General features: G+C 37.8%; 1 protein-coding gene across 2 annotated transcripts; it reads left to right on the top strand.

Moving 5' to 3' along the window:
• The first annotated feature begins 453 nt into the window (after window positions 1-453).
• On the top strand, window positions 454-10,215 carry LOC109195360 (uncharacterized). Of its 2 annotated transcripts, XR_002056992.2 has the most exons (4): window positions 454-764; window positions 4,241-4,292; window positions 8,366-9,407; window positions 10,144-10,215. XR_002056992.2 is itself a non-coding variant. In XM_019347356.2 (3 exons), the coding sequence occupies exon 3, from the start codon at window positions 8,374-8,376 to the stop codon at window positions 9,295-9,297; it is 924 nt and encodes a 307-aa protein (XP_019202901.1). In that variant the 5' UTR covers window positions 454-764; window positions 4,241-4,292; window positions 8,366-8,373; the 3' UTR covers window positions 9,298-9,515. The 2 variants fall into 2 exon arrangements, 1 of the variants encoding a protein (XP_019202901.1); XM_019347356.2 differs by lacking the exon at window positions 10,144-10,215 and having other exon boundaries at window positions 8,366-9,515.
• The last annotated feature ends 2,228 nt before the right edge of the window (window positions 10,216-12,443 follow it).

Raw genomic sequence — 12,443 nt, 5'->3', positions numbered from 1 at the left:
TAACTTTACATTACTGCTGCATTCATTTAGCAAATCAAGGTTACACTTACCGGTCAGAGTATTTTTCTGCTCGTACACAGTATTTTGTAAAGTGTGAGGAAAACATGGTTTTAATTTGGAGTTAGGAATGCTGATGTGTGTTTGTTGGTCATTTAATTATATTGTGGATTGGTACATTTTGCGATAGCTTAACTTTTCTTCATGTAGTTTCACAAAGTCAAAGTTTTGGCAAGTTTAGTTAAACAGCAAAAACCTATCAAACTTACTCAAATATCAATAAAACTGATTAGAGTAGAGCCTCAGCTATGTAAATGTTTCCTCACTAAAATAAGATGGGAAGCACTGAACCTAATAAATGTGTGTGTTTTAGAAAAGTTACTCTGTTTGACAGAATGATGGCATTAACATTTGTCTCAAAGCACAACAGCATAACCCTGCACTGAAAAAAGTGATATTGGCTCCTTTTAGATACAGCATATTTTATTTTGGTATATCTTTTTAATTCAAATGAGTAATTCCTCTCTACATATATAATTCGAGTAACTCCAGAATACATTCCCTGCGTTTTAATCCAATTAATTTTAGTTAATTAAATGTAGCTCAAAATGCTTAAGTATGTTTTTCATAGCATCCTGCTGGGCCATTTTGCGCATGCGTTAGGACAGGCCACCATTTTGCGCGTGGACTGAAAAAGCGGACGTTTTGTGTGCTGCAAGCGGGCTCAAGTTAATCACACAACTTCGTGTAAAGGTGGTCTAGCTTCGGTAAGTAAACCTTTTACGGTCGTTTTTGTTTTATTTTTTTTACCTCAGTCAAAGCATGTTGACTGTTTAAGACGTGTGCACATGGAGAAAGAAGTCTAAGTAGTTGTACACCTCTGAACTTTGTCGTGATTTGACTTAAGCTAGCTATGTGCTCTATTAGCTACTGCTCTATTAAAAGAGTAATTGTATTGATGAAAACTGCTACGTTAAAATGTCATATGTTTTTAGCTTAGTTCTGGTGGCACACTTTGTACTAACAAATTATGAAACGAGGCAATTTCTCTGTTGTAGTTAGCTGTAAAGTTCACTGTACAGACAGCCTGCAGTTTAGAAATCGTCCCTCCCGCCACAACATTGGCATTAAGGAATAGTCAGGCGGGGGAGGGGGCTTCTGAACACACCTGCACAGTCAGGGGTGCAGTAGGAAATAAATAAGTAGGATTGGCGTTGCACAACGTCTTTTGTGCAGAAACAAATAATGGTTGTAAACTGTGGAGGAGAATAACTCAGTGGTTGCCAATAATGTGAGATCAAAAGGCACTGAGAGTGATGTTTGTCAGGACTGAAATTAACTCAGAAGTTGCTTCACGTGATAGAGCTGTTGAGTGCAAGACCTGTCAGCGGTCTGGTTTAGCATTTGAAGCCTCGCTACGTGCTTCCAAACCGCTGCATTTAATCTCAGAGAAAACTAACACAGAGAAGTAAAGCAAGTGTGTAAGTTCATCTCTTTATGTTTGCATAGTATTTCCATGTTAAGCTTAACAACCGATGTATGGAGCCACAGTTGGACTGGCTGTCGGAGTTTTGTATTGAGGGGGAAAGGAATCGATTTGTTTCGTACTTCAGCTAGAATGAAAAAAGCCACAAAGCTGGAGTTATTCAGTGTCTTCACGCTGAACAGCTAAAACTTCTTCCCTCATTCTCCCCCCTCCCTCTCCTGTTGCTACTTCAATCATGAAACTGATCAATTATCAGCTGATCGGCTTTTCTGTCGCTAGTCCTGTCTCTCTTGTTTGTTAATCGCCCAGTTTGCGCTAGAAAGAGGAAAACGGCAGATAAACAACAGCAGCACATTTAAGCTTGATAAGCTGTTGCTAGAATTTTTTTTTAATATTACTTTCTAGTATCCGCTTGTGTTTTCTGGAGCCACAGCCGTAATAGCTGCTGGTCATGATATCAGTTTGGATATGTGGTGAGAAGGAAACATGAAGGTGAAACCAGGAGATGTTTTTACTGAATCATCAGAGCTGAACTGGTAATGAAGAAACAGGTTTACATTTTAGGTGTAAACTTAGGGAAGTTATGAACTGTTTCTGAGAGACAAATAACACCAGGATCCTTTTCTATGTAGCTGACAGCTGGTAACTGTGCAGGGGCGGGTCTAGCAAAGTGTTGCCAGGGGGCCAGGTAGGGCATTAACAGGGAAAGGGGGGGACAAAGAAATAATTTTCTTTCTTATTCTCATTTAAAATGTCTAGCTTTTAATAAATAATTATCTAAATCTTACAACCAAAGTAGTGATCTGGTTAAATGTATAGAAATCCATTATTGTATGTAGTAAATATTAAGTCTAATATATACCCTAGTAATAGTAGTACATATAGCACTTTTTTCCTTTGGGAAGGTACCATCTGTGCTGTCTGCAACTGTATTGAAGAAAAATGTTGAATCTAATTATTGTAGAAAAATAATTGATTTCTGTTAGGGATGCACCGATACCGATACTGGTATCGGGTATCGGTGCCGATACTGTAAAATGTGTGCGTACTCGTACTCGTAAAAGTTAACCGATACCATGAACCGATACTCATAATTCCCATGGACTTAAACGCCACGGTAACATAAGGTGTTCACAGTTGATGTTATGTGATGTAACTCTACCCTAAATGTAATTTGCCCTGTAATATGTCGCAAGGTAAATACAGGTAATTGGAGCAATCAAACTGTTACGTTAATCATAAAAGTATTATTTTATGGTATGTAACTCTGAAGGGAGTTAAAATATTTTTCAGAGTTCTAATTTTCTGGAGGCCTGTGAAGGTAGCATAAAACGGGACCTTGCATGGGGAGATGCACGAGGTTAGCTGAACCAAAGTGAGAGACTCGGCTAGTTTTACTGAGGTTAACCAGCACAAAAGAGTGTGTGGCTAGAAAGCTAACCGTGTGAGAGCTTCACAACAGAGTGTGGGTGAAGTGACTTTTTGTTTCAATGGTCGCACCACCGTGCTGTGTTTCCAGCTACGACCGCCGAGGCTACAGGCTAGCCCGGACTGCTTGGCTGCGCCTCGGAGGCAGCCGCTATGGACTGTCGGAGAGCTGGACAGTGACTCGCTAACGTGCTGTAGCAGAGACAGCATCGGGTCCGCAGGGAGTGGATTTAGTGTGGGACTGGTGAACGGCGACCTACCGATCAGCTGAACTGTAAGTCAGACTTTTGTGCTCTTACTGGGGAGAAGAGGATTTTTCTCCATCGTCCAGCGTGAGCAACAAACAGGCCTGCAACAAGTGTGAATGTGAGCGTGTGTGGGGCCCATGTGTGAATATTGTATGTTTAGTGGATTTATATAACGTGTTTTGGAGTGTATATTAGTGAGTCACTTACCAAAAGGTGATAACATAAGTTGGGTTGTTTAATATAATTTGAAAGGGAATTATTTCATTTATACAGTGTATTTCATTTGGTTAAGGAATTGGAATATCATTTGAGTTTAAAAAAGGGATGTGTTGTACAGTATTTGTCTATGCCCTTACGTTCAGTAAACGTTTCGTTTGTGTTAAAGAGTTGTCTGGGGTCGTTTCTTTACTACTGGTTAAGTTTAACTTGTGTGTGGTAGAAGTATCGGTTTTTGTACTCGGTATCGGCAAGTACTCAGATCCAAGTATCGGTATCGGATCGGTTTGAAAAAATTGGTATCGTTGCATCCCTAATTTCTGTGCATTAAAGTAGATTACGTCAATTAAGCATTATGAGGCAGAGGGTGGGGGGTGGTTTCCTAATATTTTTGCTGGGAGTTGGCAGCCCTATTAGTTAGATTGTTTAATATTTCTATGTACTGTTTAGAATACCTGAATAAGGAGGATGGTGTAAGTTTTTTAGGTTGATCAGTATTCCTGAAGTATAAAATATTTTGGGTGCAGTGTATTTTTTGCATACAGGTATAACAGAATAGCTTTAATGTTTTTTTTAAACTGAGTATGAACTTATACAAAATGCAGCAAAATATTTATTAAAAAAACAGTTTTATTTATTATAAAATACACTATATCGGATTCATATCGGCATTGGCAGTTAATCAAATTTATGATATCGGTATCGGACATAAAAAAGTGGTATCGTGCCATCTGTAGTTTGTACAGAGGCACAAGTAAGATTTGTTTTGTTACAAGGGAGTATCATGAAGTGGCTTGGAAATGGTAATTGTTTGTCTTTCTAAAGTCCTCATTTTAATTTTTTGTATTTGTTCCTTTTCTGGCAGATTTTCTTCCCCTTATGTGTTATTGTTTATTCAAGGAAACGGTGTTATTTTGGTAAGTACATGCAAATCCCTTACATATTTATCACAACAGTATTGCAGTGACAAGTTTATCTATCTCATCTTAAGGGTTCTTGTGATTATTAATATTGATATTAATTAATATCAATTAATACATATGATTAATATAGTTTAAGAAAAGGTGCCTCTATATTTTGTACATTTTTTTTTTGTTTTTTTTTTTGTTTGTTTGTTTAAAGATTAGGGTGTAGAACACTGATTCCATGTGTTGCCAGCAGTTCCCATCCTTTAGAGCAAATTATTTAAAGTTGAACATGAAAGTTGCTGGCTGTAACATAGTTTGTTTTTTTTCTTTTATTTGATTGTTCAATTGGCACTGTTATGGTATTGCTTTCTAACCTGATCAGATTTTAGGTGCACTCTAGATCAGTGTTTCCTAACCCTGTTCCTCAAAGACCTCTGTCCTGCATTTTTTAGATGTCTCCTTGCATCGCCACACTGATTTGAATTAATGTTTAGCCTAATTTCTTCATTAAGTTGTGCACAAGTCTGTCACTGACACAGTTGATATGTCAGGGTGCACTGAAGCAGAGAAACATCAAAAATATGCAGGATGGGCATCCTCAAGGAACAGAGTTGGGAAAAGAATGCTCTAGATAATACAGCCTACAAGCATACTTCTAAGATGCATCCATTCTTGTAGGTTAACCACGGCTAAAGCTTTCTTTGTGTAAAGTACTAAGTGTGTTTTTTGTTTTTGTTTCAAATTTTCTCAATTTGTTGTATGTCCAGTTTATGTGGAAGTGTAAAGACTGCAGTGCAGAAGTTTCTAGACGATCAGAACTTCTTAAGCACTATAGACTGAAACATAGTCATTTTGGGCGTGGCCATCACATTAAGTGCCTATATCCTGAGTGTCCATGTCTTTTAAAGACTTGGAATTCACTTCTGACACATTTGTCAAGGAATCATAGCAATACCCCAGAGCACTCTGACAAATTTGCAACTTTTTCCTGTCAGTTATGTGGTTGTAGTGAATTAGGAACAGAGCGTGAATATTTTGTACACATTAGCCGTCATTTAAAAAACAATGAGACAGTAACATGTATGTTTAAAGGTTGTGACTAAAAATCAAATATTTACAGTACCTTTAAGTCACACAAAAGTCGCAAGCACAGTTTACACTCGCTGGTAGACTTCAAAGAGGATATTGTCAGAGGTTGTAGTGAATTAGGAACAGAGCGTGAATATTTTGTGCACATTAGCTGTCATTTAAAAAACAATGAGACAGTAACATGTATGTTTAAAGGTTGTGACTAAAAATCAAATATTTACAGTACCTTTAAGTCACACAAAAGTCGCAAGCACAGTTTACACTCGCTGGTAGACTTCAAAGAGGATATTGTCAGAGGATCTTTTGCAACTGAAACTGCAGAGCATGATGTTTCAAATGCTGAGGAATTGTGGGGTGACGAACAGCCTGTTGATTTAGAGACATCAAATGATCATGAAGACGTAGTTCAGCTAAAGCTTGCGGCAGTGTTATTAAAGCTAAAAAATATTTTTCACGTTCCAAGTGCTGCAGTTGATGAACTTTTGGAGGAATTTCAGTATTTGTTGGGCACACCATCTTTGTGTAGTGCAGCAAAAGTTATCCAAGACACATTGAACAGTCACAGCTTGCAAATAGACCAGTCAGTCATTGAAGAACTTGCATCTGCACTGTGTACATCTAATCCTGTGTATAAATCGGTAAGTAAAGGCTGTCCCCTAGCAACATCCTTTAAGCGCAAAAATTTCTACAAGGAAAATTTTAAAGTTGTAGAGCCTGTAGAGTATGTGTTGGATGAAAAAAATAAAAGAACATTTCAGTATGTTCCAGTTTTAAAGGTTTTACAGCAGCTTTTCAGTGATTGCCACGTTCTTGCTAAGGTTTTGGATGGTAGTCGCATAACAGAACAAAGTGGGGAAGAAGTGATTTACAGGTCTTTTAGGGAGGGGTTGTTTTTCAAAGAAAACAGTTTTTTATCAGCAGGTGAATTGCGAGTTTTACTGAATTTGTATATTGACGATTTTGAGATTTGCAATCCACTTGGGACTTCCCGTAAAAAGCACAAAATTTGTGCCATATATTGGACTATTAGCAATTTACCACCTGCTTGCCATTCATCACTGACTTCCATTTATCTGGCTTTACTCTGCAAGTCTGAAGATGTAAAGACATATGGATATGAAAAGATTCTAGAGCCGTTGTTGAGTGATCTTGTTACTTTGGAAAGTCAAGGGATTTTTATTGCACATCTTGGAGAATTTGTCAGGGGCACAATACAGTGTGTCATAGCAGATAATTTAGGAGCACACAGTATTTCTGGATTTATTGAGAGTTTTTCAGGTGAATACTTTTGCAGATTTTGTGAGGCCAAAAGATCTGATATTCAAGAAACAGAGGTTAGTTCAGGTGCGTTTACTCTGAGAAGCAAAGAGACACATGAAATGCATGTAAGTTCTGCACAGAGTAATGCAAAACCATGTCACGGTGTTAAAAGACGGTGTGTTTTCTCTGCACATCTCTCCCATTTCAGTGTTTGCAGTGGATATCCTCCAGATATTGCACATGACATTTTTGAGGGCATATTACCAGTTGAGTTGGCATACTGCCTGAATATCTTAATTTTGAAAAAATATTTTACACTTGACAGCCTCAATGAGTCCATTCTGACATTTCCCTACAAATGGGCAGACAAGAGTAATCGCCCTCATGCTATTCCCAGGACTTTCATGCAGAACAAAAGCATTGGAGGAAATGCTCATGAAAATTGGAGTCTCTTACGATTCCTTCCATTGTTGGTAGGACACTTGGTACCTCCAGATGAAACAGCTTGGCAGGTAATTTTGGACCTAAAGGACATTGTTGAACTAGTTGTTGCACCAGTACACACAGAACAATCAATTGCTTTCCTTGAGTCTAGAGTCTCTGACCACAGATGTAGGTTGAAAGAGCTGTTTCCAGGACTGAAGCTGTTACCAAAACATCATTTTGTGGAGCATTATCCACAGATGATTAAATTCTTTGGGCCACTTGTTGGCATGTGGACCATGAGGTTCGAGGCAAAGCACAGTTTTTTCAAACGGGTTGTTCGTCACACACAGTGCTTTAAAAATGTGCTACTGTCACTGGCAGTGAAACATCAGTTCATGATGGCATACCACTTGGAGTCTGTCACAACTGTAAGGCCAAGCCTAACTGTCTCAGCTGTTTCTACTGTCTCTGTTGACATTCTGCATCATGATGTACAGCGAGACTTGAAGATTAAATTCCCTGATATTACCCATATTCAGCTCACAAAGAATGCTTCTCTGAATGGAACAAACTACAGGCCTGGCATGATTGTAGTTTATGGCTCCTCTGCTGGATTGCCTGAATTTGCAGAAGTTGTCCAAATGGTTGTTGTGGAGGAAAACCTGAGCTTCATTGTCAAAGAGATGGGTGCCTGGTATAGGGAGCATTTTAGAGGTTTTGAACTTTTTCCCACATCACACATCTCCCTCGTTGATCTTGGTGCCTTGGTAGACCAGTACCCCTTGGCAGATTACAGGATTGGAGGCCGGCGAATGGTCATACTTAAAAGATTCATTCATATAGAAGGTAGTAAATGTTGTCTTCAATTGCATGTGTTCAGTTGCATGTGTTCAGTTGCAGTTATCTTCATGGCAACAGGAGGGGTACCACAAATTTTTAGCTTCTTTTTAATAAAGATTGGATACTTCCCACAAGGGTAATATTTTTTTTCCATTACATTTGAGTTCTTTTGGCCAAACATGCCTCATGTTGTCATAGGTCTTAAAAAAAACATCATTGATGATGCTCAAAACATTTTGATAAAGGATGAATTGCAACACATACCACTAAAAGCAAAGTGACACTTTTTGAGGATTCTGGCTGACGTATGCAAAAAAAACCAGTATGAAGCTATAGAATAAAATTAAATAAACTGCTTTTTACCCGTAAAACCTGTGTTGCAGTTCTGCACTCTCGTGCTCCCTAATAAAATTATTCAATGCAATATTTTAACTTTTTTTTTTTCTCCTAATGTCTTTAAAAATCAGATTGAAGAATGGCAGAGCAGCTGAAGCTGAGAGTCATCGTGGCAGATGATGATTTTAGGAGACTTGACGTTCCATCTGGGATGCCAAGAACTTTGACTGATCTTCAGAGCACAATTCGCCAAGCATTTGGAATTGAAAGAGACTTTCGTATTCAATTCATGGATCCTGACTTCAACAATGAGTTTATGAACATAACATCAATGCAAGACATTCAAGACCGAAGTACAATGAAACTTGTGTACATGGCAAATCTGGATACAAGTGCATCTTTGTCAAAGCAGTATCCCACATGCAGTCTTGACTCTTCTGCAAGTCCAGAAAGTATTCAAAGAAACTCCAGTCTCTCATCGTCTTCATCCAACTCAGACAGCACCATAATTCTACCACAGTCAGACAGTGAGCTGAGATCATGTGCATGGCCTCACGAGTTTACTATTCCTCGATTTTCATTCAATGTAGAGGTGCAACTTCAGCGTGGAAATGAGACCTTCAGAGAATCTGGAACTCGGCTCAAGATTACTCCAGGTGTTAAATCTGACATCTTAGAGAAGCTAGCTGAGGCGATTTTTCAGTTTACTGCTTATCCTCAAAATTACCAAATAGATGAAGTTGCAGGGGCACTGATCAAAAAATTTCCTTGTCTGCGAGAGCCATCTGCCACAGGTTACTATGGCTGGATGATTAGCCTGAAATATAAGATGGCTAATTACAGGACAAAGATGCGCAACATTGGCCGTCCTGAAGTGACTATAAATGCTTTGAAAAACAAATCCAGTGATGATTGCCTCCCAGCCAAAAATGTTAAGAAACCTAAAAAGGCTGAGGTCAATTTTTGTCCATTACACACAGCTGGCGAAACGGATGACAGTCTAGAAAACATCAGGGTTGAGCTTTTGACCGACGTCAGACGAAAAACAGTGCCTCAGATGTAAGGCAGAAGATGTCAAGAACATTTTCCTACCGTAGACAAGAGGTGGTGCAGGGAAGTCCAACTGCTGGGGAGTTTAAAGCTAGGTGGCCTGCACTTTTCCAGATTAATGAGGTAAAGGCATGCTTTTTTTGCTGAGTGTTCTTGTCAGTAATTCCTTATGTTATACATTAATTAATCTGGGCCACTTGGATTAAGACGAGTCCAAATATAGGCATAAAGAGGCTGGCATTTTTAGTTATTGTGTCGTTAAATGCTTGACCTGTGTACCATACAGAGTATTTATGTGAGCAGCACTTAAAATACAAGTTGTGTATGAAAAACATAAGTGACTTAAAGTGTAGAAACATGAATAAAATGAATTTTTGATTTTTCTTATAAATACTTGAATAATCAAATATTTTTTTAAGTTTGCACTACATATAGGGCCCAAACTATTTTATAGTGAGTTTGATTATTGAAATGATTGATTAATCATCTCAATAATTAATAGAGTGAGATTGAGTGAAATCAGATTATCAATTGTGAATTAACCTAAAACCTTTTATTTAGCTATTAGTTTTTAGTTAGCCTCAGATTGTTAAAAGCATGTGCTAAACAAATGTAAATTAAAAATGTGATGAACAAACTTTGTTGCTCATAAGATAAAAAATAAATGGGTCAAGTTAAAACCCCTAAGACCTCTCACCACCAAGAGGTGTTGACCTCACAGGTGAGACACTCCCACCAGCGGACAAAGAGCACAGGAAAATGTGTTGCCAACCACCTGAAACAGACAAATATCTGCTTTTTAAAACCCTTTAAACCCGGTAAATGGACTGATGCCATTCATTTCTTCTTTGATTAACAGTAGTAACATCCTTCATGCGCCCACTCACATCCTGGGCCATCTGACCTCAGGAATTCACATGACAAGGTGGGGCCAGGTTTCACAATGAGCTCACCCGAAACCCTGGCTGATTGGGACCCACACCCAATTTCACACCTTGGCTCAGGCGATTAGAGGATCATCAGGGGGTCCTTTTGTCCCTCTGTGGGGGGATACTCCCACTAGGTTTAAATCTGGGACTCCCCACCATTTGACCTTAGAACTGAAGAAGCTTCTTGGATGAGAGGTGAAACGTCTTCAAGCAACTTAAAGAAGTCCAGACGCTTTTCTTTGCAAACTCCTTTGACTACTTGGTAAGTCATTGTTAGCAAGTCATCTATACACATACTTTTTAGATAGAGGTGTGTGTGTGTGTGCGCGCGCGCACACACACACACGACTAGATTGGAATTTAATTGTAGAGTTAATTGTTTTTCTTTTACCTTTTTATTAAATGTTTAGGATATTGAAGGAGATGACATCCAGAGAGACCTGAAGAAGCACACCATGGGCATTTATGTCATCAACAAGGAGGATGGACAAAATGGACATTATGATGACATTGGAATATTTGTTGAAGGCGAGATTGTCATGGACAACATTAGATCTCCGGCCCAAGCTTGTGCATTGATGCTTGGAGTAATCTATGCACTAAACCTAGCCTACCCCAAGGAATTGAGGCACTATTATGAATTCATTCAGAAAGTGTTGATGGGATTGGATGGGGAAAAGCTCTCCCCCAAAGTCCTTGGGCTGAAGAACAAAATCGCTACTGGATAGGAAGATTTCTAAAACCACACATCCAGAGAATGCTGTTATGTAAATTACCAATGACTGGTGCTCTTGTGAATAGGAGTGAAACTCTTGTATAACCATCATTCGTTCTCACGTTATGTGTTATGTTTTGATTGAACATTTTAACTTTCAATAATGAATGTTTCATGTTTGGTACATTTGAGTAGCTTGAAGAGCAACTTTATAATTATTCAGTTTACCGAAGCAATTTTTCTTTATTCCGGTCCTTGATAGCTGCTGCCCTATAATCAGTGTTAACTCACCTGATTTAAAAAAACAAACAAACAAAAAACAAAATATATGCATGATTACCACACTGCAGCACACTGGTAACACTTTAAAGACTATTAATTGTTTTGCATGTAAAACATTCAGAATCCTCAAGGAAGGACTAGAATGGAAAGACAGTGGTCAATAAGCAGTAAGGAAAACACAAGTTTAGTTTTAAGTCTAATTACCTTATTAAAATGCAACTTCTAAATATGGATCGCAGAACAGCAAGTCTGAAACTTTGGTTAGTTTGTGGATGCATCAGTTTCTAATTGTGATACTTGTGATACACTGGCAGTGTTTTATTCTTTTTTTAGAGGAAGAGAAACATTGGTTAACATTTCTCTTGTCTGTTGTTTCTGTTTTATTTGAATAGAGCTTTTTAAAGCTATTAGTTCATAGGCAAAAGGTTTGTAATTTGTATTATACAAATTACAGCGATTTCCCTTAGATGTGGATTCTTCTGTTTGCAACAAATTTTGTATTAATAAAAGATGTGAAAGAATTTTGTAGTTTTCATTGTTGATGTTATTAAAAGAACTACAAATCAGGGTAAGCAATATTTTTTTTTTTTTTTTTAAGTACAATTTACTTAATTGAAATGGAGAGAAATTAACAATTTGATTGATTTGAATATAACTTTGGGACATAAGTTTAAAGGAAACAAATTATTCTGGTACACTTAACACGACCTTAGTTGGAATTACTAATATTATTTGACTAAGTCGTATCCACAACAGTTAAGTTAAAGTAGCTTAAAAATATGTGTTGGCTTTACTCGCTTAAATTAGATTCTGTGTACTTAAAAAATATTTCTGGATTCAAACAAATTTATTTCGTGCAACCACTTGTCATAAAAAATTTGAGTAAATTGAACAAAACATTTTTTTTCAGTGTGTGAGGATGTAAACTTCATCAAGTACACCTTGGTAACAAAGGCCTGGATTCCCGTTTGTCTTCAGAACAGCCTTAATTTGTCTTTGCATAGACTTAGTATCATTCAGAAAACATTCCTCAGGTATTTTGGTCATCGGCGTAACTTTGTGCTGAACACTGGGGGATCAAGATCTCTGTCTAAATAAATAAATCTGGGAAAATTCCCAAATGATTAAACATGCAACTATTTTGCTGGTAATAACTGAAATGAGTAAAGAAAATCAATGACCTATTTATGCAAGATAATTCATAATTTTATTTGGGGGGTTATATTGGTTGGG

This window comes from Oreochromis niloticus, linkage group LG18 (genome assembly GCF_001858045.2).
Source record: "Oreochromis niloticus isolate F11D_XX linkage group LG18, O_niloticus_UMD_NMBU, whole genome shotgun sequence".
In the NCBI taxonomy this organism is placed as follows: Eukaryota; Metazoa; Chordata; class Actinopteri; order Cichliformes; family Cichlidae; genus Oreochromis; species Oreochromis niloticus.
The sequence above is the reverse complement of the archived record's forward strand: the minus strand, read 5'-3'. Positions and strand labels throughout refer to the sequence as shown.